This window comes from Macrotis lagotis, chromosome 1 (genome assembly GCF_037893015.1).
Source record: "Macrotis lagotis isolate mMagLag1 chromosome 1, bilby.v1.9.chrom.fasta, whole genome shotgun sequence".
Classification (NCBI taxonomy): domain Eukaryota; kingdom Metazoa; phylum Chordata; class Mammalia; order Peramelemorphia; family Peramelidae; genus Macrotis; species Macrotis lagotis.
This window is the reverse complement of record NC_133658.1, coordinates 293,746,152-293,773,693: the sequence shown is the minus strand read 5'-3', so window position 1 is coordinate 293,773,693 and position 27,542 is coordinate 293,746,152. Positions and strand designations below refer to the sequence as shown.

General features: G+C 34.0%; 1 protein-coding gene across 2 annotated transcripts in view; it reads left to right on the top strand.

Moving 5' to 3' along the window:
• STXBP1 (syntaxin binding protein 1) overlaps window positions 1–27,542 on the top strand; it is a 93,802-nt gene that overhangs the window by 16,368 nt on the left and 49,892 nt on the right. For both annotated transcript variants that reach the window (XM_074211111.1, XM_074211110.1), the window contains exon 2: window positions 17,037–17,086. In XM_074211111.1, the coding sequence (XP_074067212.1) occupies window positions 17,037–17,086 (50 nt within the window). The remainder of the gene's footprint in view (window positions 1–17,036; window positions 17,087–27,542) is intronic.

The window sequence follows — 27,542 nt, the reverse complement described above, 5'->3', positions numbered from 1 at the left end:
GGGAAGAAAGAAGAAGGATGACAGATAAAGAGGGTATCAGTAGAAGTTTTTTTTAAGTTAACGTCTGAGCATGGTTGTAAAAAAAAAAAGAGGAAGAAATTGAAGATAGAAAGGAAGAGTCCAGTTGAGTTAAATCTTTAGGAAATGTGTAGGAATGAAATCTAGGGTACATATGGAAGGATCTTACCAAAAAGGAGGAATAGCTTATCTCGAGACTGGTGGATACAAGAAGGGGATAGGTGAAAAAATATGGAATCTATACTGTGAGATGTGATAGGGAGTTAATCAGATTATATACGTGTGTGTGTATGTGTGTGTGTGTGTGTGTGTGTGTGTGTGTGTGTGTATTAGAATTACTTTGTAACTAGTGAGGCCGCAATTGAGATAATAAGTTTGTGACTTCCTCCAGAGGTGCTTGATGTCTCCAGTATATGAATAGGGAAGGTACAGGTGAGAAGGTGAACCAGAGTTGACTTAGCATTAGGGCAGTTAATTGTTGAAAATTCTTTAATTAAGGTTATGGCTGTGAAAAGAGGGATGTAAAGCTAGAACAAAGTGATTGGAAAAACAGGAAGAGAGGTTCAGGGATTTGAGATTCAAGATTTTCTTTGATTTACCATTTTTTCTCAGCCTCCCTTGTTGTACCATCATCTTCTTACTTGTTGTTAGTCATCCTTCAAGAGTCTGGGTTCTCTTACTTATGTTTTCCTTGTTGAACTCATCAATCAAATACATTTATTAAGCTTCCACTTTGTGCTGGGCACTGTGCTAAACATGGGGGATACAAAGAGAGGCAAAAGACTATCTTTGCCCTCAAGGAACTTACACTCACTCTAATGGGAGAGACAACAAGCAAACAAAAATATACAAAGCAAATTATATGTGGAATAATTAAATAATGTACAGAGGGAAGGTATTGGAAATAAGGGATAGGGAAGGTTTTTTTGTAGAAGGTGGAGTTTTATTTGGGACTTAAAGAAGCCAAGTTGATAGCTAGAGTTGAGGGGGTAGAGCATTCTAGGCATGGGAGACAGCCAGAGAGAATACTCAGAGCTGAAAGATGAAGTCTCTTGTGTCAGTCAGGAGGCCAGTGTGATCATCTCATATGCATTGTGTCTGTAAACATGATTCCCAGATCTTTATATCCAGCCCAGATAGCTCATATTCTAATCCAGTGTTACACATTGCCTTCTGGATATCTCTACCTGGATATCTAGTTGGTATCTCAAAACTCATTGTGTACAAAAATGGAACTAATATTTCCCCCAAATCTGTCCTTCCTGTATATTTACCTATTTCCTTTAAGAGCACCACCATTCATTCTTACAATTGCCAGATTTTCCACCTTGGAGTGATAATTACTCCACCAGTTTCCTTCACCCTCCATTTCTAATCAATTGTTAAACCTTAATCATTCTCTCTGTTCAACATCTCTTTCATCTGTCTGTCCTCTCCTTTTTAGTAACAGAGTCTTTATTCCAGTTCAGGTTTTCATCACTTCTCCTTTAGACTATTGCAGTTGCCTACTAATAGGTGTAACCTACTTCCAATCTTTTTTCTCTATTATCCAGAGTCTTTATTCCAGTTCAGGTTTTCATCACTTCTCCTTTGGACTATTGCAGTTGCCTCCTAATAGGTCTAACCTACTTCCAATCTTTTTTCTCTATTCTCCATCTTACTTTTTTTTTTTTTTTAGATTTTTCAAGGCAATGGGGTTAAGTGGCTTGCCCAAGGCCACACGGCTAGGTAATTCTTAAGTGTCTGAGGTCGGATTTGAACCCAGGTACTCCTGACTCCAAGGCCGGTGCTCTATCCACTGTGCCACCTAGCCGCCCTAATTCTCCATCTTACTTATGGCTATCAAATTGATAATCTTAAAACATGAATCCAACAATGTCAGCCTATTAAAAATTTTTCAGTGACTCCCAGTTCTTTTTTAGGATAAAATACAAAATCCTTAGCCTGTTGTTGAAAGCATGATTCCCACTTAACATTCTGGTTATTTCTTATTACTCTCTTTAATTCACTTTTCATTTCTGTCAGACTGATCCTCAGAATCCATATAAGTTATCTGATCTTGATATACCTATATGCTAGAGCAAAGGTAAATTAGCTATGAATCAGATTGCAAATGGTCAGTTCTTTGTATTCCTTTTTATTGTCTTTTTGATTGAAGTTGATCATTTACATTAAGGTTGATCAGTTTAGATGAAATCATTGAAAATCAGTAGTGACTGGATAGAGCACCGACCCTGGAGTCAGGAGGACCTGAGTTCAAATCCAGCCTCAGACACTTAATAATTACCTAGCCGTGTGATCTTGGGCAAATAACCCCATTGCCTTGCAAAAACTAAAAAAAAAAAAAAAAAAAAAAAAAGAATCAATAGTGACTTAGCAGTTCTCAAACTAAGAGAGTACCATATTTCCCCATGGATATGCACCTTAATTTTGGGACCCAAAATTTGAAAAAAAAAAGTATTACATAAAGTTATTGTACTCAAGTTTTATTCATTATGAAATTCAAGGACCTTCTGCTTATAGCTTTCAGGCATCTTTTGGACAAGTCTGGTGCATGGAACGCATGCTTAATCCATTCTATTTCATGAAACTGAATTGTGTCCTCCTTTGAAATCAGTCACTTATTTGTCATCAGCAGTTCTTCTTGCCTCCTGCTGAACCGTCTTTGGGTACACAGAAATTCCAGTTGTTCTTTGCTCTTCAATCCTCTTCAATTCCCTCTCTAACTCAGGCCATTTTGCTGCCTTACCTCTTGTGGCCTTCTCAGGAGGTGTTTTAAGTAGGGTTTCTTCTTCCCAGAGCCAGTCTTGGATTATTTTCTCAGTTGGAAGAGGAGCAAACTGATGTTCGGCAGCATGATTTCTATTCACTTTTGCAAACTGGATCACTTTAACTTGAATTCAGCACTGTATGAAAATATTTTCTGAGCCATTTCTGGGCAGAACAGGGCAAAATGTAACTTAATATACTGGTAACAAATTTGAAACAAGGAGTACAAAGACAACAAGCATGAAAAAGTGGGAAATGCAAGTAAAAAAAAATCTCCAGCCACTGTATAAGATACTCCCAGTTTTTAGACCCTAATTTTTTTTTTTTAAAGATGTATCTTATACATGGAGAAATACAGTACATTTCGTACTGGAGAAGTAAAAGTTTCTTGAAGATTGAGAAATAGTTGTGAAAAATACAAAAAATAATTGTCTCTCACTCTTATGTAGGTTTAAGAAAAAGGTACTGTGTGTTATAAAATTACAGCATGGATTCCTGCTGTTTGACATGCATGATCTTTATATGCTATGCTCCTTAGTGGAAATGATTCATCTAAATAAATGAGTCAACTATTTATTTTCCTTCTATTTAAAATAAGAAATGGCTAGGTGGTAATAGTGAAATGGTAAGGGAGGCATTTTCTTTTAACCTTTTGGCCCTTGTTCATATCTAGTTCAGCTTTTGGTAATCAAATCTTTGCTTTATGAAACTGCCCTAGCCGACTCCTGGAAGTCCTAGAACAAAGGTACTTAAAAATCCATTTATTAAATTGAATAGAACCAAAGTTCTGGAAAATAGAATTTTTTTGATTGTTTTATTCTTGAAAACTGGTCAAATTCTAAAGAGCCTATTGTTCACTAGCTTTGTGATTTTGGATAAATTGGGGAGATGGGTGGATGTCAGTGGACAAGGAGAGGGCAATGCCTACAACTTTGATGGTAATTGTGATAGGTGCTTATTTCATTGATTTTAAAAATATTTCATTTCATACATAGCAGAATAATTAAATATCAGTTATGTATGGAGATATTTTCCTCATCTTTTACTTAAAGCCAAGGTCCAAAAAAACTCCAGCTGTGAAAGCAATATAGAACTCATTAAGTGTTTATATTTTGCCCATAAAGAAAAGAAGGTGCTTTCTTCAGACAGCACACAATTCATAAAATAAAACATGTACTCACAAAAAAGAGATTTATTTCATTCTCTGGGTATCTGCAAGGGTTCAAGCTAGCATATCTCAAATTATATAAAGTGCTGTGCCAATCTTAAACCTCTCTCTCTCTCTCTCTACACACACACACACATACACACAGACTATATATGATCTTTCATGGCATATAATTCTGTAAATAAGAGGTTGTATTCTGGAATCAGATTCCTAAAAATTAAACTACTTTCCTAAGAATCCTTTAATTCAAGAATGATCATGGCCTAGTTTTGTCCCTGGCCATGGGCATGCTGATATTTAACAACTGATTCTCCCATAGCAGAATACATTTAAATTTAATGTATGTTTTTTAATATTTTTCTATCACTTTCTTTAGACAATTAGCAAGACAATAAATTAAGACCCAATTTTTACATATTCTAATTTCTGAGGTATAAATAAATACTCATATTGAAAATTTAACAATTGCTTAGTAAGAGTTGACTCTAGTCTGACCTGGAGCTATAAAACCCACCCTACCCTGGACCTGTATTCTCTCTCTATGGCTGGGAATCATAGCTAGCTATTCCTCATGAAATCTGCTTTACTGAAGGATTTCTTGTCTTCTAGATTAGTCACTTGTTGAACATTTATGTATGACTTGAGAAGGAATGTTGAAAAATCAAAATCCAAAGGTCTGTGGGTTTTACATCCTGCTTAGTTCTTTGAGACTTTCTTCTAGCACTGCTTGGTAGCTCTAGAATAAAAACAAGGAAGGCAGATGGTAGGGGTGAGGCAAAGCCAGGAATGTCTGAGATGGCAGATTGTCTCTTGTCTGTAAATGTTGAATACAGTGTTATTTCCATATTGTATTCTAACACATTCTCATAGTGAGCATAAGATATGAAAAATTAGTTTGCTTTTTGGTTCAGGCTTAAAATGAAATCTCATCCAGTTTGATCAGGTTAATTTTGATCCACTCTGGGCCAGTGAGTAATCTTTCTTGAGTTATAATGATACCAGAGATGAATCTGTTTTTGAATTAATTTATTGAACTTTATTGGGTGGTTGTTATTTGCAAAAAAGATTGTGCTTGGCATTGTGATAAAGAAAATTAGATACAACTCCCTGCCCTCCAGAAGCTTATATTCTAAAAGGGGAAATGGAACAAATACATTAGTAATATATATATATATATGTATATATATTACTATATATGTATATATATTACTATATATATGTGTGTATATATATATATATATATATATATATATATATATATATGCAAAACATAAGAAAGGAACAATGAATGTGCCACAGAAGATTAAAGAAGAAAGAGATCACTTCTGGAAGATCAGGGGAGATGGGAAATCAGAAGAAAGGAAAAAAACTATTTGCTCCAAGCACATTTCATAATACCTTATTAGAGATAATAGAGTGGACAAAGATCATTTGATATGCAAATCTGTACTTTCTTTTAAACTAGTCTCATCTGTAGTGAACAATGATTTAGCTATGAAAATTCATAGGAAGATGAAAAATAAGCTACCTTCTTAAAACTCAAGGATGCATCATTATTGTCTACTAGCTAAGAATGCTTTTGAGGAAAATTAAATCAAATACTTTAATGGAATGATTGCATCAAATCTAGGTTAACCTCATGATTGATTGATTAAGAAAATCTTGGAGGCAGTTAGGAGGCACAGTGGATAGAGCACTGGTACTAATCAAAAATAAAAAAAATTGGACCTGAAATAGTCTTTAAAAATACTTCGGCATACAGATTTTTAGGTTTTGTTTTAGAAAAGAAATATGTAAACCTTAGAATGAGAATAATGAAATTGCTACAAAGAGATTTAACTAATTGGGTCTTGCTGTTCCAAGCTTACCTTGTTCCCTCATTTAGGGAAATAATGAATTTCTCAAATAACACAAACTCAATATAAGTAGATTACCTAACAGTCTGTTTAAAGTGTATAATATGTTTACCTCCATCTTCCTTCTATCAAGTTTCTGATAAAAGATTATTTAGTTTTATTGAATTTTTCATATTGTATTTGTTTCCAAAGTATTATTTTCTGTTCCGGAGAGTCAGAGATAGCTTGTGGAATTTGAGATCATTGCTCCATTTAGGAAACTTCCACACCTTCAATTATATTTTTACATGACCCATAGCTATTTCTGGACCCTATAGGATAAAATCCTTCACACAGCAACATGAACAGTATTAGACACATATTTTAAATACTGAGTTAATTGATGATCAACTGTGAAAGACTCTGATCAATACTAATGATTCAAGATAATTCCAAAGGACCCCGTTGAAAAATGTTGGCTACTTCAAGAGAGAAAAACTGATTAATTTCTTAGTATGGATTGATGCATACTTTTTTACTTTATGTTTCTTGCTTTTTATTTATTTTTGCAATATAGCTAATGTGGATATGTTTTGATTTCATATTATACTTGATAGATTAATTGCCTTCTTAATGGGGGAAGGGCAGGAAAAAAATTTGAGATTAAAAGTCTTTTAAAAATAAATGCTAGAAATTAAAGCTTCTCTGAGGTACCACCTCACACCTCTCAGAATGGCCAATGTGACCAGAAGGATAATGATCATTGTTGGAAGGGTTGTGGGAAATCTGGGACACTATTACACTGTTGGTGGAGCTGTGAACTCATCCAACTTTCTGGAGAGAAATTTGGAACTATGCCCCAACAAAAATGAGCATACCCTTTGGTCCAGCAATACCAGTACTGGGTCTGTACCCTGAAGAGACGATGAAAAAGGGTAAAAAGATCACTTGTACAAAAATATTTATAGCAGCCCTGTTTGTGATGGCAAAGAATTGGAAATCAAGTAAATGTCCTTCAATTGGGGAATGGCTTAGCAAACTGTGGTATATGTATGTCATGGAACACTATTGTTCTGTTAGAAACCAGGAGGGATGGGAATTCAGGGAAGCCTGGAGGGATTTGCATGAACTGATGCTGAGTGAGATGATCAGAACCAGAAGAACACCGTACACCCTAACAGCAACATGGGGGAGATGATCAACCTTGATGGACTCCTTCATTCCATCAGTGCAACAATCGGGAACAATTTTGGGCTGTCTGCAAAGGAGAGTGCCATCTGTATCCAGATAAAGAGCCATGGAATTTGAACAAAGTTCAAGGACTATTCCCTTTAATTTAGGGAAAAAAAAACAGATATCTTATTGTCTGATCTTGTTATCTCTTAAGACTTTTTGTCTCTTCCTTAAGGATATGATTTCTCTCTCATCACACTCAATTTGGATCAGTGTACAACATGGAAACAAAGTAAAGACTGACAGATTGCTTTCTGTGGGGTGGGGGAAGTAAGATTGGGGTGAAAATTGTAAAACTCAAATAATATCTTCAGTAAAAATAAATAAATAAATAAATAAATGCATAAATAAATACTAGAAGGGGCGGTTAGGTGGCACAGTGGATAGATCACTGGCCCTGGAGTCAGGAGTACCTGAGTTCAAATCTGGCCTCAGACACTTAATAATTACCTAGCTGTGTGGCCTTGGACAAGCCACTTAACCCCATTGCCTTGCAAAAAAAATAATAAATGCTAGAAATAAATATATGCTCTGTTAGTGAGAAATTTCTTCATTAAAGTAGTAGGGTAATAAAATAGTGTTCACAGATATGTGATTTTGGAACTACATTATAGTTGCCATTGATCTAAAGAGTCTCATCACTATTCTGTTCTCTGTGGAAATAAGTATACTGGAGTGTTCTGAGAAATTAAGATATTGTAAATTGTCACAAATTCCATGTGAAAGACACACATGGAAAAGAACTTTGATCTGAGTATTTTAGTTAAAAACCCTTAAATTCTGTATTTAAAACATTCAACCAGATTGCTCCACCTCTTTTCTGTACATGAACTTGGAAGAGTTGGCTAGAGATATTTCCTTTTCCTGGTGGCCATATATATTGTTAACAATCATAAGGGTTTGCTTAATGAAAGCAGCCTTCCAGGAGCCGGATTCTGTTCTTAGGGGCTATTTCTGATAGTAGATGACCTACCCCTCTTGTTTCTTTGAGGCTTAGTCTCTTTGTCTTTTTTGTTTTATTAGAGCAGCTCATTAATCCATGTTGGTGAATTACTGACTTCCCTGTACTTTCCTTTTCTAATTGCTTTTTCCCTGATACAGTAGCCTACCCTATACCCAAAGTGTTTGTCAGCCCCATAGAATAAATGGTACCTGGGGAAATTTGTGGTTCTCTGATATGAAACAGTAGATCTATTAACAACACATCTGAAGGTCTGAGAGGGATCTGACTGGATAGCCTGTCTGCCATTCCTTGGACCATAGCCAGTAGCAAAGTACCTGTTCTTGGACTCTGCAGTACACTGGAAAAATACTGCAGAATTATCTAAAAGGGACAGCATTAGGAAAAACACATTCCTCTGGAGGTGGTAAGGATGTAGCACTGAAAATAGAGCTGGCACAAAATTGATCTTGTGCATATGGCTATAGTTACTGTCAATGGAAAATGATAATCCTTTTTTTCATATTATCTTAACACATATGTGGTGTTGTACCCTCCTTCCAGTACTTACTGCTTTATGTGAAGACTAACTTGTTCATAACTGGTGTCTTTTGTGTTAGAAATATTTTAAATCTATAGTAATCAAAAGATAATAGATATGGCATATTTGTTCAGAGAGATTACTTTTTAGTCCCACTTGAAGAGTAGCCTTTTTTTGAAATATACTTTAGGTGACTTCGATTGGACTTTGTTTCAAAACAAGTAGAATAATTCTTTGGTTTTTATATATAACAAACTTAATACTTAGAAGATAGTGAAATTTTTTTTGCTCATTTTTGCAATTTGTAGATACTGTGAAAATCTTATAAATAATTTTCGTTCAAAGAAAAGATTAGATTGGTTAGCCTCCAAGGTCACTTCCAGCACTAAAGTTTTATGATTCTAAGTAAAGTTATTTCACTTGTATAATTGGGACATCTAAGGTGAGGAGACATGATAAGCTCAAGATAATAATTCTGTTGTTTAAACATTTAGATTGTAGAATTCTCTCCCCCCAAAAAAGACTTTTTTAAAGGAATTTTTCAGTTTATTTCTAAAAGAGAAGTTGAACTGTTTAAAAGATAAAATTCTCTAAAGTATAAAAGTCACTATAAAATTTATGAAAGATGCCTAACTTTTCTGTATATGTGATGCTAAGGCTAAGCATTTCATACATCAGTTATTCATAGTAATGAGCTGAAGTTTTAACTACCTCCCAAATGTAGAAGGTAATTCAAATCCTAAATATCAGAAGGTTAGGATGTTTCTGTCATATAATTCCATTGCTATGTAGTTCTAAGGTCAAAGAAATCAGATACTTATTAACAGACAATGTATTTTATCATATGATGTCTCCTTGAAATATGTACTCTGCCTTCCCTAAGAATGAAACAAAATGATGAGTACCAAAAAACATGTAGAGACTTATATGAACCGATGTACAGTAAGTAGAGACAACAGTATGCACAATGACTTCAATAAAGTAAAATAAAACAATGAACATAAAAAACTGATGGTGAATGTTGCACAATTATAAGACTTTAAGTTTGACCCTAAATAAAAGATAGTAGGAAGACATTTCTTTTGTCCTTTGCAAAGTAGAGATCAAGCGGAGCATTGCCTACAACATATTTTTAGTATATTGATTGATTTTGATGAATTTTTTTCATCAAAGTCTTTTGTTATGACTTTTTAAGAATGGGGAAAAGAGGGATATAGGGAATGTAGCTTATGCAAAAGCAAAATATATCAGTAAATTATATTTTTGAAAGGACGAAGCAGAATGAACTCTAAACAAATGAAGCAGATGTTATTAATATGGTTTTGTATGATGGGATCATCTCTACTTCATCTCTGCCTAAAAATTAATGGACTCTTTTATTTGTAGGGTTCTATTTCTGGGGTTATTGAGCTGTTATAAATATTTTTCTACACAGAGGTCCTTTTTCTTTTTCTTTGATCTTTTTGGGATATAGACCTAGTGTTGGTATTGCCGAGTCAAAGGATATGCACAATTTTGCATGTATTTCAAACCCTAGAAATAATATATATATTAATAATATAAATATATAAATATATTTGGAAAGTGAGGGGATGCAGTTTAGCATATATTTTGGTTCCTAGAATTGAAAATTAGGGATATGCCTGTTTATAGAAAAGGAGCTAACTCTTATATATTATTTCTAGGATTTTAAATATTTACAAAATGGTACATAAACTTAATGTCCAATTCTAGGATTTGGAATATTCTTTATTTCTAGGAATTCCAAATATATAATAATATAATTCAGCATATTCCAGAAATACACAGCCTGTATTCCTAATTTTTAGTGATTTAGATTTTGTTTTTAGGGTTTGTTTTGTTTTTAGGTTTTAGAAAAAGTGTTGCTTGATGCTGAGCAAGATAATCAGAACCAGAAGAACATGTACACCATAGCAGCAACATGGGGTTGATGGTCAATCTTAATGGACTTGCTCATTCCATCAGTGCAACAATCAGGGACAGTTTTAGGGTATCTGCGATGGAGAATGCTATCTGAATCCAGAGAAAGAATTGTGGAGTTTGAACAAAGACTATTACCTTTAATTTAAAAAAAACACCATAATCTTATTATGTAATTTTTCTATCTCTTATATTTTATTTTTTTTCCTTAAGGATATGATTTCTCTCTCAACACGTTCAATTTAGAACAATGTATAGCCTGGAATTCATGTTAAGACTAACAGACTGCCTTTTGGGGGTGGGGTGGGGGGAGGGAAGTGAGATTAGGAGAAAAATTGTAAAATTCAAAAAAATAAATAAATTTTTTAAAAAAGGAAAAGTTGTTTCTGTGCTGATGAGCCAGTGGTAAGAATTAATGGAAGAAGGGGTGGCTAGGTGGTGTAGTGGATAAAGCACTGGTCTTGGAGTCAGGAGTACCTGGGTTCAAATCCAATCTGACACCTAATAATTACTTAGCCGTGTGACCTTGGGCAAGCCACTTAACCCTATTGCCTTGCAAAAAACCTAAAAAAAAAATAATGGAAGAATAAATAGATCATTAGCTGAAAATGACTTTGGAGCAAAGGCATCTACACAATATTAAATTATCTTTGAGAAGACTTAAGAAAAAAAAAGGATAGAATTTCTGGTTAAGACAGTTGCTTGAACCAGGAGCAAAACAGCCCAGTTTTCATACAGATCTTCCAACAGAGATTAATAAAAGAGCACCAGACTGAATGATTGAAAAATCAAAAAAGAAACTAGAGTATTTTTATCCAGCCTAGGATTTAACAAAGGGACAGAAGTCTGCAGGCACTTAAGAATCTTACCAGAAGAGTTACTTGACCTCCAAACTGTGAAGCCTATCACCAAAGACAAGAGATTTTTTTAAGGACACCTGGACTGTATAACACACTGGGTCAGGAAAACCAGAGTGTTCCACAAAGGAAGTCCAGGATAGCAAGTTATTTGCTAAGTATACTGAAGAAATGGAAGCTGGAAAAGCTCTGCAGAGATCACATAGGATCTGAAAAGTTTGTAGACCACTTATCTCAGACATCCTTGAGGATCTAGAAGAAGACAGTGCTCAGAACTGGGAGAGTTATAGGGAAGGCCTAAATGATGCCAGCATTCTTAGGGCAGTTATACCGGGGGAAATGTAAACTGATAGGGTCCAGTTAATACAGATTAGGACAACACTGAGCTCCACTGCACCATTTTTGTGTGCAGGAGGGTGTAGATACTTGCCATGATAAAAAAATTTTGTTGAGTCAGAGTCATACAAAACAGAAACACAGGAGAGAACAACCCTTTAAGGACTCAGAAAAATGGAGAAGTATTAATTAAGTGCCTACTACTAGCACTTTATAGATATTGTCTCATTTGAAAAAAGATGACTTGGTCACAAGGTCTAGAAGTGTTCCTAGAAAAACTGAAACCAAACAATGAAAATTAAATAAACACTTAGGAGGAAAAAATTGTTAGCAAAATAAACTGTTTAGCAAAGGAGGTGGTAAACCTTACTTAAGTAATGGACTCCCTAAAATGGAATGAGTGAATCTGTGAGACAACAAGAGACATTAGAACAAAATTGAAAATAGAAGAGAATTTATATTATCTCTTGCCAAAAACAACTAGCTTAAAAAAACTGATCTAGATGAGATAATTTAAAAATTAATGAGCTGCCTGAAAACAGTGATTGAAAAGAAGAAGGTAGAGCCGAGACAGGAATAGCCATTGCTTACTCACAATATTATTCTCTTTCCAGACTATTTGGAAATAAAGATCTCTGTGGTTCTACTAATCAAATTCTAGGAAAAGTACATTGAAACTTTTAAAATAGTGCCATTATGAACTTGGAACTTGTCAGTTTTGAGAAGTAGTAATGAATATCCTATCCTAGATGGTTTGATTCCATTCTTCTGTGAGGGGTACCTAAAGCAGGTTGTTCATTCCTCATCTACCAGGCAGGACCCAGCTGATGTTTGGTTCTGCTTTTTCTCATAGGAAACATTGATTAGCTGTTCTGTAGATTTTGAAGAACTTCACTACAGTTCATAGAAGTGTAGATTTAGAGCTTGAACAAAACTTAGGGTATTGAGTCCAGTCCTCCTGTTTTACATGTGAGAAAATTGAGGCACAGAGAGTTTAAGTGATATGCTCAGCATCATATGATATACACATGTAGGTATGTATGAAATGAGTATATACAAAAAATGTATACAAAATAAGTTAATTCTTGTAATCAAGAAAGTCATGATGTAAGAAATGCCATTTGAGATTAGGAGTGACTAAGATTAGGAAAATTATAACCCCCTTTACTCTCCCATTCTTAGTGTGGCTTAAAGAAAACTATGCGTCTAAAACTCAAAGAATTTGAAGTGGTAGGAATCCTCAGTATTCAGACCTTTCATTTTACAGTTGAGGAAACTGAGACTCAAAGACATTAAATGACTTTCCCATAGCTGCATAGGTAATATATATCGGAGCTAGAATTTGAGGTTCTTGATTTCCAACTTCAGTGCTTTTGTATCAAACTGTCTTAAAATTAATTGAATTCATTGAGTATAATCAGCAAAATATTTTTGTCAAATACCTGTAACTGTGGAAAGATTTCCCTAATTTGAACTAACTGGGGAAAGGTAGTCTAAATCTGTGAAGTCTGAATTGTAAAAAATATAAATGTAATTTTGTTACTTTTATGAAATTATGCAGAATAACTAAAAACTTTGACCAAATAGAGCTCCTTAGGGAAAGTTTTAATGTTTAGATAAAAATGATTTCTAATTGTTATTCATATTTCAAAAATAATTGGATACTTTAAAAATACAGTACCTGAAATGGGTTCAAATATTTTTTAAAACTTTTCTTTAAAAATTTTTATTTTCCTTTCCCCTCCCTCTATCTATTCTATTCATTGAGAAGACAAGAAATATGAAACCCATTACATGTATGGAATTATGAAAAATACATTTTTGCATTATCCAAAAAATTGGGGAAAACCATAAGAAAAATAAAGTGGAAAAATATGCTTCATTATGCACTCAGAGTGCTCTTTGAGTTCTTTCTCTAGAGATGGATATTATTTTCATCACGAGTCCTTTGTAATTATTTTGGATCATTGTTTTGATCAGAGGAACTAAGTTTTTCACAGTTAATCATTGTTATTTTGCTATTACTGTATTTTCTTGGTTCTGTACATTTCACTTTGCATCAGTTCCACTCCTTCTGTAAGACTTGCCACCTTATCCTATTAGTGAGCTTCCTTAGAGCCTCCATTTTTAGGGGGGACCCAGTATGACTTTCATTCTACTCCTGATGCCATTCCTGTCTTGAGACTTCAAAACCACATCCCTGCTCAGATATCTTCATTCTTTACCTCCAGGCCTCTACTTTTCAGTTTGATGTATTGTCTATTATCTCTCCTCTACCCTTTTGCTCCCCATTAGAAGGTAAGCCTTTTGAGGGCAATAATGGTTTTTGGTTTGTATTTGTATTCCCAGGATTTAGCACAGATTAAGAGCTTAATTAATTCTTGTTTCCTTACTTCATAGAAGTTTTCCTTTGCTTCTCTTTTCTTCATATTCATTTTTTCATTCAATTTGTTAATATTAAGTAATGTTTAGAGACATGCTAGTATGAATATTTGGTATGATACGGGACCATCTTTTTAATTTTATTCTTATGATATGTGTCTAGTGAAGGGATCTCTGGATTAAAGGGTATGGATATTTTAGTCACATAACTTCAAAATGCTTTCCTAGATGTTTGGACCAATTTACATCATTAACTACAGGGTATTAGAATGCAGGTTTTTTTCCCACAGCATCAGCAATATTGATTTTTACCATTGTTTGTCATCTTTACCCATTTGCAAGGTGTGTCTTTAAGACTTAGGGGTGTTTTGATTCACTCTAGTATTTAAATAGATGTTAGAAATAGTGTTTCTGCCTAGGGACCATCTTAAGTGGGACTTATTCGATGTTAACATCCATTGAATCCTGCCCCAGCACTTGCTCTAGATGGACTCAGTTGTTAAAATTTCTGAGGTTTTCAACTTTCTTTCAAATTTACTGTGAGTCCTTTGACCCAGAGAGGCCAGCATTAGTTAAATTTCCCAAAGATAGAAAGTTCTCATGTATACTAAAATATTAATAATAATTTTTTTGGTAAATTTTAGTAAAGACTTGGAAACAGAGTAAATACACATAGATTGGGGGACTGGCTAAACAAATTATGGTACTTGAATATAATTATTGTAAGAAACCAGCCGGTATATAGAGAACAGGCAGACTTCACAGGATCACAAATTTATAGCTGAAAGAGCCTTGGAGGCCTTCTAGTTCAACCCTATTTTTACAGATAAGAAAACTAAGGCTTAAAGAGATTAAGTGATTTGTTCAGTGTCATAGCTAGTAAATGGAAAAAAAGCAAGATTGAAACCTAAGGCTACCAACTCCAAATTTAGTTAGGCTAAACCTTGTTACTTCTGAGAAGTATCAGAATCAAGAATACAGCCTGTCTATTGCTGTAGCAATATACATGGAAAGACCAGCCAATAAGAAAATGGAAACTGAATGCTGTGTTAAATCATATGAGAAAGGCTGGCTTCAAAAAAGAGATGCAGCATGTACATTTTGCCCTTTTTTTTACAGAGGTAGAGGACATTTAGTTTTGTCCGATTATGGTTCCTCCTCCTTTCTTTTTTTTATTTTTTATAAGGGATTGGGAAATGAAGGTGATATAAAAACAAAAGTATTAATAAAAATTAACCCCCTTCCAAATTGACATTATTCACTGTGGCACTTAGAATAAGGAGGGTTCCTTGAATTTATTGTTGTTATTCAATCATTTCTGTCATATCCAACTCTTTGTGACCCTGTTTGGGGTTTTCTTGACAAAACATAGGAGTAGTTTACCATTACTTTCTCCAAGTCATTTTACAGATTAGGAAATGAGGCAGAGGGGTTAAATGATTTGCCCAAGGTCACACAGCTCATAAGTGTCTGAGGGCTGATTTCCATTCTGAAAGGATGAGTACTCTATCTACTATGCCTTTGAATTAGAGAATTAGGGAAGTTAGAGAAATTTTAAAATGAGGAGATTTACTGTTTCTTACTCATTTCATTTCCTTTAGATGGTGACAAATGTCCCTTCAAATAAGTATTTGTGGAGAAATCCAAGCATCTACATCAGGGAGAAGAAAAGAAAACCTACACAAAACTTACATATCCAAAGGACATTTATTAAAAAATTATTTTTTATGGCTGTCTGGAAATGGGAGAGGGCCTTCAAACCTGTGTCCAGATTAGGGTGATGATGTGACTGTTCCTCATGATAGATTGATATCACAGCTTTGAAGATGACTTTTCCTTTCTGAATGGAAAAAGTCCCATCCCTGACATGCCCTTCTTTTTGGCAGTTCCATGATGGTGATTGGTGGACAGTGAGGTATTACCTGCAAGTTTGGCTTCTAGATTTATTATTGGGATCTCTGCATAATAATTAGTTGAGGAGCCTGAGAGTATAGGTTAGAATGTTCTCTGATTTAGTAAAGGTTGGCTAACAAGGAGAATATAAAAGATTCTATGTTGCCACATGCTATGGAATTGAGTTTTTAGGTGGAAGATTTATGAGATTATTTTTGGAAAAAGGGGGAGAGACTATCTACTTGATTTAAGGAATTATTAAAAAAAAAAAACAAGGGACAGTTAACCCTAACAGGTTACATTCCAATTATCTCCCAAGAGAATGGCTTCTAAAGTGCTGAATAAGAGACTTCAGAGAGATATTTCATTTTTTTCCTTGGGATTACATATGTGGAATGTTACCTCATATTCCATAGGGAAGGAAGAGTAAATCCGTAATATAAGTCCTGAGAGGGAGATAAAGACTTTACTTTTTAATATAATTGCATATGGATTGTATTTATTCATGTTTGCATTCTATAGCAAGAAATTTTGCTCCGGGGGCAGCTATGTGGCATAGTGGGTAGAGCACTGGCTCTGAAGTCAGGAGGACCTGAGTTCAAATTCGACCTCAGACACTTAATAATTACCTAGCTGATCTTGGACAAGTCACTTAAATCCCATTCCCTTAAATAAAAAAATTAAAAAAAAAATTTTGCTCTTTATATTTTTCAGTGTGGTAAAATATAGCACCTGTAAGCTAAAAGCTCTATAAAGTAAAGTAAAATCAAAGCTCTATATACATAAGAATTATAGAATTACAGAGGTCAGATATTCTAGCAATTGAAGTTTTATTAGCCTTCCACACCAATCATTTCTTTCTCCATCCAAAGAAAGATTTTCTTTATGCATCTACCAATTTGTGGTTTCCTCTTTTGTTAAAACATTTTACTTGACTGTCTCTCATTGACTACTTAGTGGGGAAAGGAGAGGCATTTTTAATATGTGTGGAATATGGGAAGTCCTCAGGTAAACTGAAATGCATGTATTTATCCTTGAGAAAATAAGTGACTTAGTCCATGTGGTAAGTGTACGTGTTCTTTTTAATTAACTAATATGTGTTTTTTCTTTTTTTTTTTTAAAGAAATTATGCATGATGTGATAAGGAAGGTGAAAAAGAAGGGAGAATGGAAGGTAAGTAAAACAATAGAATTGGGAATCTTAGGGTAAGTTGACATCAATGTTAATGAGGGAGAGTTTGGAAAAAAAAAGAAGCTTTTGGCTATATTTGAAGAGAAGAAGCAAACTGTTTTGTAACAGATACTGAGCCTAGAGGAGGTAAATGAAAAACTCAAACTCTGTTTAGAAGATTTCTGTTTGCATATTTTTTGTGTATTGAAGTGGATTTGGAAGTGACTTTAGTAGAAATTGTATTAAAAATAATACTGGTGGGGCAGCTAGGTGGTGCAGTGGATAGAGCACCAGTCCTGGAGTCAGGAGTATCTGAATTCAAATCTGTCCTCAAATGCTTAAGAATTACCTAGCTGTGTGACTTTGGGCAAGCCACTTAACCCCACTGTCTTGCAAAAAAAACTAAAACTAAAAACTAAAAAATAATACTGATAATTAAAGTATAGAAAATATTTAATTTTAAAAAACTAATTGAAAATATCATTGATTAAGGAAGAAAAGAAAGTATTCTTTATATGTCATGATCGTGGTTGAAGAGACACTGTGGTTTGGATCTTCACAGAAGTAGTGGTTGAGAGGCAGTTCTTGTCCTAAGTCCATACCAATTCAGTCACAGAGAAAACAAGATCTGCAAGATCAGTTGTTTTTAGTAGAAAGGGTATCCAGAAGCTACCCACAGTGCATTGTGAGATACTAGTCCTATAGTCAGTGACCACAGAATAGAGAACTAGAAATCAAGCTATTTAGCACCATTCTTTAATCAAATGAGCTAACTAGAACAGTTGTCTTCATAGAAATGACTAAGGTACCCAAGTGAATTCCATAAAAATAATTATCACTTCTCTCCCATTTTCAGTTATCCTCTTCCAACCACCCTAATCTTAAGCCAGGAATAACAGTAAGCAGATATTGTGGTGTACAGACTTTTTGATCTCAGGATTCCTTTGTTCTCTTAAAAATTATTGAAGATCCTCAAAAAAAAGCTGTTGTTTATGATTTATATCTATTGCATTTTCCATATTAGAAATTAAAATATACTTTATAATCATAAATGTATTATTATGAGAACAATTTTGACCTCAAGGATCCCCTGAAAGGATTCTCAGTCAGGTACTTTGAGGAATCTCAGCCTACTCTCCAAGAACTGCTGCTAGAGCAACATTCAGGAGCCTGTTTAAGAAAATGCTGATTATTCTGTCTTTTACTGAGGTAATAAGTGTCCCAGTCTAATCTGGCTGGGTGTTTGGGGGGGGGGGGGGATTGAATAAAGATGTCCTCCTTTGCCCTCTGCTTGAGGACCTAGATATTTTTAAGAAGTGGACAGGGGTCTCTGGGCTTCCCTCTTTTGATATGCCTTGGTTAAATAGAATAGCAGTAAGTACAGCTTCATGCAACTAAGCTAAGTGCAGTTAGGAAAGATTTTAGGTTTGATTTTAACCTGGGTCTACAATGTCAAGCTTCTACTGATTTGAATTGAGGTATATTATGGGAAGTTTGGATGCTGAGTTGGAATTTCAAGAATGAGCATGCACATATTTATGAAATCTGTTCACAATAGTATATTCACAATATTGTTTTCATTCTGAAAGCTTATGTACAGATTAAAGAAATCATCTTTACTATTCTTAGGTACCCATGAGCTCATTGATATAGGCATTTCTTTTGCTACAGATTTTCCTTTTGCTACAGATTATATCTTTTTTTTGTTCCTTTTCCTTTGGTGTGATCCACAGAGGAACTCTGCAGTGCTTTGTAGGTCTTTCTCTATGTTTTTCATTATTTTTGTGTGTACTGGTACAGCACTCATGTCATTATCTTTTACCCTAATTACATGGCTAGCCAACCTCCTTTTCTTTATATACATTTTTCTTGATAATGTGTTTTTACATTACTTTTTGTGTACAGGTCTTGTTAGTAAAATACACCAGCTTATTTAAACCCATTAAACATCTCTCTCTGTTGTCCTTTGTTTTATTTACAACTTTAATTCTTTGGATATGGTACAGTCCTTTGATTGCTATCCATATAGTTTTATTGAGAGCTTTTTGAAGAACTTAGAAACTCTAATCAACACAGTGACCAACCAGGATTCCAAAGAACTTAAGCTGAAACATTTTATCGATGGAATTAAAGTATAGATTGAGAAATATTTTTTGGAATTTGGCCAATGCAGGAATTTGTTTTTCTTGACTATGCATATTTGTTACAAGTATTTTGTTTTACTTTTTTTTTCCAGTTGTGGGGGGAAGATAAGAGGGGAAAAAAATTACTTCTTTTTTTTTTTGGCCAAGGTAAATGGGGTTAAGTGACCTGCCTAGGGTCATATAGCCAGTAAGTATCAAAGCTGGATTTGAATTCAGATCCTCCTGACTCCAGGTCCAGTGCTTTATCTACTTTGTCACCTAGCTGCCCCTTTAATTAAAAAAAAGAATTTATTATTGGGAAAAAATGAATTTATGGTTTGGAATTAGTAGGAATAGTTGAAAGCATTTTAAAATGTCCTAGTTGTAATTAAGCCAGCTTCCTTTTACTCAAGTTATTTTTTTAAATCATTGAAAATCTGCCTTTTTTCCCCTTCTACCTCATCCTCTCCCACTCCCATTGAAAAAAAAAACTCTAAAAACCCATTTAAAATATATACATATATATAATCAAACAAATTTTTTTATTGGCCATGTCTTTTAAAAAAGTCTTAGACTACTCTGAATCCATCACCTATTAGGAGGTATTGGGAGCTTGCTTTATCATGAGCCCTCTAGAATTTTAGATGATCACTGAGTTAAATAGGCTTTTTAAATCCCTCCAAGTTGTCTGTCAATAGAATTTCACTTTTATTGTATAATTTGTTCTTTCTGTTCGACTCAGCTTATACTTCATCAGTTCATACAAGTCTTACTTACTACTTTTTCTGAAGCCATCTCCTTCATAATTTCTCCAAAATAGTCTTTCATCACATTCATATACCATAGCTTGTTCAGCCATTTTCCAATTGATCAGCACTCCCTGTGGTTCCAATTTTTTGCAGAGCTATTATTAGTTTGTATATCCTTACTTAGTTTGTTTGGCATTTGATTCATCCTTCCCTTATTCTGTCCTTTCTTTTATTCTTGTTCTTGTTTCTTCTCATTTCCTTCTATTTCTATGTTGAATGAGATATATTTCTGAACGTGTTAACCACCTTTGTCCAATTCAGATAAGAGTGATGTTTAAGTGTTGCCTACTCTCTTCACCTCTTCTTTTTTGTTTGAGTAGACTTCTACTTGAGCCTACATATCTGAGCCAATTATGTGAGATAATTTTTCCCAAGTTCCTTCCTTTCTCTTTCTTCTTCTAGTGTATTCATCTTCATTCCCCTTCCATTCCTCTTTTAAGATCATTAAAGTATAACAGAACCATTTCCAGTCTCTTTGTCCAGTTAGATTCCCTCTCTGACCCTGATGATGGTTCATATTAGATAATAAACATTGTATCCTTCTTTAGTCCCTTGTGATTGCTCACTCTTTTTAGTTTTTTATGTTTCTCTTGTTTCTTGTGTTTGTATTTCAAAGTTTGTGTGCAATTATAGTCTTTTTCATCAGGACTTGGTAGTCCTCTGTTTCATCAAAAATATTTTTTTCCTCTTTAGGATTATACTTGGTTTTATGGGAAAAAGTTATTTTTGGTTTTAAACTTAAGTATTTTGCCTTCTGGAATATAGTAATCCAAGTTCTCCATTCCTTTTTTAGGTATAGTAATTACGTTTTGTGTAATCCTAACTGTGACTCCTCATTATTTAAATTCTCTTTTTTTCTGACTATTTGCAGTATTTTTTCCTTGACTTAGAGGAAGCTCTGATTTTGGCTCTTCTATTCTTGGGAGTTTTAATTTTTTTCCCCAGGAGGTGACTGGTAGATTTTTTTTTGTGTGCAAGGCAAATGGGGTTAAGTGGCTTGCCCAAGGCCACACAGCTAGGTGTATCTGAAGCCATATTTGAACTCAGGTATTCCTGACTCCAGGGCCGGTGCTCTGTCCACTGTGCCACCTAGCTGCCCCTAGATTTTTTTCTATAGAAAAAATTTTTCTATATTTTTTTCTACTTTGTCCCCTGGTTCTAAAAGGTCTGGAGAGGTTTCTCTTAGAATTTCTTGAAATCTGATTTATAGGTTCTTTTTTTGGTCATGGTTCTAGGATAATTCAGTGATTCTTTTGTTGTTGTTTGTTGTTTAATTAATTCTGAGTCCAGTGATTTTTTTTTTTAGGGTTTGTTTTTTTTTTGCAAGGCAGTGGGGTTAAGTGGCTTGCCCAAGGCCACACAGCTAGGTAATTATTAAGTGTCTGAGGCAAGATTTGAACTCAAGTACTCCTGACTCCAGGGCTGGTGCTTCTGTCTACTGCGCCACCTAGCTGCCCCTCCAGTGATTCTTTAGTAATTTCTCCTCAGTCAGTTTTCAAGTTTCATTATTTTTTCTTTGATATCTTACATTTTCTTCTATTTTCTTCAGTTTTTTACTTTGTTTTAACATTTTTGTTATATTCTATTTGGAACACTTATTTTAAGTGAGTTTGTTACTTAGATAAAGGTTTTTATTACTGTTTCTCAAAGACAGTTTAAGTTGCTTTCAGTGTGATTTTTTTTCTTGAATTTCTCACTCAGTTCTTGGTTTAATGTATTTTTTAGATGTGTGGAAGACTCAGGGTGGAGTTTATGTATATTCCTACTATACCTTTAGAAATCATCTAGCTTTCTTTATAGGATAGTAGATTTGGAATTAGAAAAGACGCTTGAGATTATCTAGTATATTGATGATAGATTCAAGTAAAAAAAAAGAATTCCTCCAAAATGACTTAAATTCCTGTACATTGACTTAAAAAAACACAAATTAATATTATTTATGTTACATTGTATTTTTATTCATTTTACTAAACATTTCTCAGTCACATTTTAATTTGGCTTGGTCCACATTTGGGAGTTCTTGGCAGCCTCTGTTCTAGTCCAAGACCTTCATTTTACAGACAAGGAAACAGGCCCAAAGAGATGACTTACCCATGGTCACACAGTGAGAAACAGATTCAATATTCTTTTCAGCACAGCTTTCTACCCTTTCCTATTCAATTCTTTGTCTAATTCATTATCTATCTACAGTTAATATTTCTTTTGCAAGGCAAAATGGGGTTAAGTCGCTTGTCCAAGGCCACACAGCTAGGTAATTATTAAGTGTCTGAGGCCAGATTTGAACTCAGGTACTCCTGACTCCAGGGCCAGTGTTCTATCCACTGTAGTACCTAGCCACCCCTATAGTTAATTTTTAAGATATATTTATACTTGATACAGTTTTTCTTGTGTAGATATTAGGTAGATCTCTTTTGAGTGGCTATGGATCTTATTGAGATGAATTCCTAGTGTTCTGAGGCTCAGTACACCCTCTGCTCAATGCTATTTTTAAACAAGAGCACCTGGAGAATCTCATCATCCATGGATAATCTTTTCTCTTTGTACTTTGTACAGGTCATGATCTGTAAGGGGACATCTTTGGCAAGGATATGTCTTTTTTGCTTTTTTCTTCATCTGATATTATTATTATATGATTAGTGCATAAAACTACCTTTGGTAGTCACATCTACCAAGGAATTTTATATGATCTTATCACTGCATGGAAGATTTTTTGTTGGGAAAGAATCTTTAAAGCTTCATTTTGCTGTCCTGAGTCATTATGTTTTTGTAACCAAGAAACAGTAGACAGTATAATTTTATGTTCTTTTCAGATTTCAGTCAGTCATATGACTTTGAATAAAGAGTTTGCTATAGAAAATCAACTGTGAAAGATAGTCTTTCTCAGTCTTTTCTTTAAGATTGGAATTCCTTATCCTACTAATCTTGATCTCATTGCTTGATGGGTATGAGTGTTTTGACCTGCTTAGCCCCCAGTTTGGACTGGTTTACCCATTCATAGGTGAGCTGAAATTCCCATATTCTCCTTTCAGGGGTTTACTATATCAGTGCTGAACTTAGTGTAGATGCCAATTGACACAGTCCCTCACAGATAAGAATTACATTCAAGTGATCCTCTAACTTCAGCCTTCTCCAGCAGCAGGGATTACAGGTTTGTGCCACCATAAGAATGTTATATACATGAGAAAAATAAGCAGATGATTGGCCATCCTTGTTGATACCTTCCCCTTTTTGAAGATGTTTTCTTGAAAATTAATCTTCCAGTGTATGCAAAAAACTGTGATATCTCTAACCTGAAAGCAGGAGTTTATCTTTTTTTTTAAAAAAGTAAATTTTTTCAATAAAAAAACAATTTTCTCACCCTTTCAACTCTCACCTACTAAAGGAAACATTCACACATTGGCCATGTCTAAAAATTATGTCTCATTTAGCACCTTGAATCACCATTTCCACTTCTTTGTCTAGTTCTTTGAATACTGAGATATAAAGAATTCAGTTGGTCCAGTACTGGGCCTGAAATGTACATGTAGTTTGCAAGCTGATATTGCTGTATGTCAATCACATCCTACATTTTAGATGTACTTTTATCTTTTTTCTTCTTATTCTGGTTTGGCAAAGAGATTACAATTAATCTTTAGCATTTGTGCTTAATTTTTGTTACTTTAAACATTTTCATGATTTTATTAAATAACTCCATTTTTTGCTTTTATTTTATTTTGTTTTTGTTTTTGCAAGGCAATGGGGTTAAGTGGCTTGCCCAAGGCCACACAGCTAGGTAATTATTAAGTGTCTGAGGCCAGATTTGAACTCAGGTACTCCTGACTCCAAGGCCGGTGCTCTATCTACTGTGCCACCTAGCTGCCCTTCATTTTTACTTTTAAATTGACAATGTGCACATTCCCAACTGTGCATAGTAGAAAAAATGAGAGAGGTGTGATGTATGCAAGTTTTTGGAGTAATTGGTATCCTACTAAGTGCTACAATGGTCTTGTTTACCCTAGTATTGTAAAGTACTCCCTTGTAGAACTGGAATGTTGGAGATGATTTCAATGCATTATCAATCTCAGCTTCTAGCAGTAGTGACTAAAGTCCCAGAAACCTCTCTTGATTTTCAGAGACAGGCCAAACTAGGGAGATTTGTAGCTGTATATTATTGTCTGAAATAAATTTTTTTTTAATTTTCAGGTATGTCCAATCCATGAACCACATGTAGTGGGTTCTATTCATGAGACCTTTTTATATTTTATTATTATAGTCATTATTAATATGGGTTACATTGTAATGTTAAATATTTAATTCTGTATGCCCTTGACAAATTTTTGTTGGGCCTATTGGCCCAGAAGAGCTAAAAGGTTGGACACTCATCTAAATTCTAGATATTGTTAGCATAAAAGGACAAAAAATTTTAGAAAATTGCTAATGAAAAAATGTTTTGCCTTTTACTTTTTAAAATTTTGTGTAGCATATTTTATGGGTTATTTCATGGCTGCTATGTTAGGAAAAGTGTATATTATCAGAATTAATGTTTTGTTATAATGAGTTCTATGTAGAAAAGTATTTTCAGTAATCTCAAGTGAAAGATTATAGTTTTTGGTGATTGTGGGGACCTAACCTCCTATTTCTCATAGGTTCTATATATCAATTTTTGTCTTTTTGACTTTGATACTATTTTCTAAGATGTTACTCCTGTAAAAGTTGAGAATTGACTATATGTTCTTCTAAAACTTTTCTTTAATGATTGACATTGTTGAAGAATTTTCATTACTTTCAGTGCATTGCAGTCAACAATTAGAAAGTGTAAAAATTAAAAACAATGTACTAAATAGATCTCTGAAAAATGCAGATTGGTTTTAGAAATCTCAAGTTGAAAATTTGATTTGTCAGATAAAGTTTAAAGATTCCAATTAATAAAAGTATTAATTGAATTCTCTTCCTAGGAATATGTTACTGGGAAATTTATTTTGACATAAGAACTTAGATCTTTTATCAGACAAAATGAATATGAAAGCATTTAAAATTATTTTGATTTATTAGAAGCATCTAATTGGCCTTATAATAAATGACTTCATCATGGATAGTTAGTTTTAAAAAAGTAAAATTTAAAGTGAAATTCTAAAACATGAAATTGATTGGAGTGATTTATGGAATTTTGTGAAATCAAACATTGTTTCACTTCTTACAAGCTATACAAAATGCTAAAAGATAGCACTATTTGAAAACACTGGTGCTGAAGCTGAGTTTTCAATTTAGTGAATATAATTTGTATGAAGGTGAGAAATAATTTAACACTGGATCATATATAAGATTTAATGACAATAAATTTATTGGGAAAAGAGTAAGTAGATTGGAATGCCACTCCACTTGTCAAATCAGGATTGATTTGCAGCTATAATTGGCTGTGCATATAAGAGTTTGGAAAAAAATTAATGAAAGCATCCTGTGAGAATTAGTTGATTATATGGAATTTACAATAAAGAGTAACTAAGGGGCAACTAGGTGACAGAGTGGATAGAGCACTGGCCCTGGAGTGAGGAGTACCTGAATTAAAATCTGGCCTCAGACACTTAATGATTACCTAGCTGTGTGGCCTTGGGCAAGCCACTTAACCCCATTGCCTTGCAAAAAAAAAAAAACTAAAAAGAAAAAGAAAAAAAGTAACTAAAAGCTATGTTTTGCCACAAACATATTTAGTTAAACAAAGCAAATTCACACAATGGTCCTCTCAAAAATGTATACTTGGGGCAGCTGGCTCCATGGATAGGACACTAGCTTTGAAGTCAGGAAGACCAAGGTTCAAAGGTGACCTCAGACACTTGTTAGCTGTGTGATCCTGGGTGAGTCACAACCCTATTTGCCTTGTATTTACATATGTGTGTGTGTGTGTGTGTGTGTGTGTGTGTGTGTGTGTGTGTGTACTTTAGATTATCTATATATACATATGCTCTTAGATTATCTAAGAACTCCAGATGATAACAATTGATATGGTAATTGGTCAAGTGTCAGATTAAGGAGTAACCATCCCATATAGGCTTCATGTGAGAGTGGTAAACATTAAAACCTAGTCTATAACTCATATATTTAGAGGTCAGAATTATGCTTCCTCAGGTTTAGGGCATTGATCAGAGATTTTATGCTCTTTAAAGTAATTTTCCTTTATGTTATTGTAGTCATTGTATAAATTACTTTTATATATATTGTATAAATTACTCTTTTTAATGTGTACTATTCTACACAAATCTTCTGTAGGGTGCACACAAAATCAGGTTTCTCTGAATCTATTCCTTTTGTCATTTCTTAGAGCACAACTCTATTCTACATTTCCTAATTTATTTTATCATTATGGCACTCACTTGATTTTTAGTTCTTTGTTATAACAAAATATGCTACCTATTAATGGGTTGATATATGTGAATTCTCTTTATCTGCTTTTTTAAAAAATTAATTTTTAGTTTTTTCCAATTTCATGCAAAGGTAGTTTTCAATATTTATCCAATTGCAAGATTATGAATTCTACATTTTTCTGCTACCCTCCCTACCCTCCCCCTTCCCCATGGCAGCGACCAATCTGGTAAAAAACAACCAATCTGGTTGTACATGTACAATTTTGTTTAACGTATTTCCACATTGGTATGTTGTGAAAGAAGAATTAGAGCTAAGGGGAAAAAAATCATGAGAAAGAAAGAAAAAAACTTTATCTGCCTTTTCAATAAGAACTTGAGCTATCCTTTCATTTCATATCTTCCTTCTCATTTAATTTATAACAAGAATGTTAATGTTTATTTGGTTCTACTCCTCCAGTAGTATATCAACTCATTGAATAAATGAGTTTTAGACAAAGATTTCATATTTAGTATGCCAATGATTAAATTGGCCAATCTAAAAATTGTTATATCCTAAGAACTTTCTGATCATTTGCTCATTCTTCTACTACAGAAGGGAACGCATAGACCTAAAGACATTTTGTGTGCACTCTACACAAGATTTGTGTAGCATAGTGTACATTAAAAAGAGTAGAACTAGGAAAATAATTCCCTAATGACTAACTAAGCTGCTAGTCATGGAATTTATAATTCAAGGTCTTTAAAGTTTGGGAAATGTAATCAGGAATTATGTTCTTCTGGCTTTTTGAGAACCTAGAATGTCTTCTATACCAGAGGTGTCAAACATGTTGCCACTGTAAAAAATACAAGAAAACATTTCCTTTTAAAATTAAGTTGGTATGCAACCTGTAGGGAGAATTATGTATTGATTAGTATTGCCTTGTTTCTAATTGATTTTTTTTTCACAAATGCACTGCATCAAAATGATGCCTCAAAATAAGATTTTTGTTGAGGTCAGTTAGAATTTGTGTAGCTCTTCTGGATCTTGGAACTTGAAAATTATGGATTTCTACCTCTTTCAGAGGAACCACCAACCATTATGACTTTGTTAGCTCAACATTCACCCCACTGACTTGTATTCTGTCAGTATTACTGAAGTCCTATTTTGTCTTGTCATGGCATCAAGCAACAATTACTACGAACTTTCTTG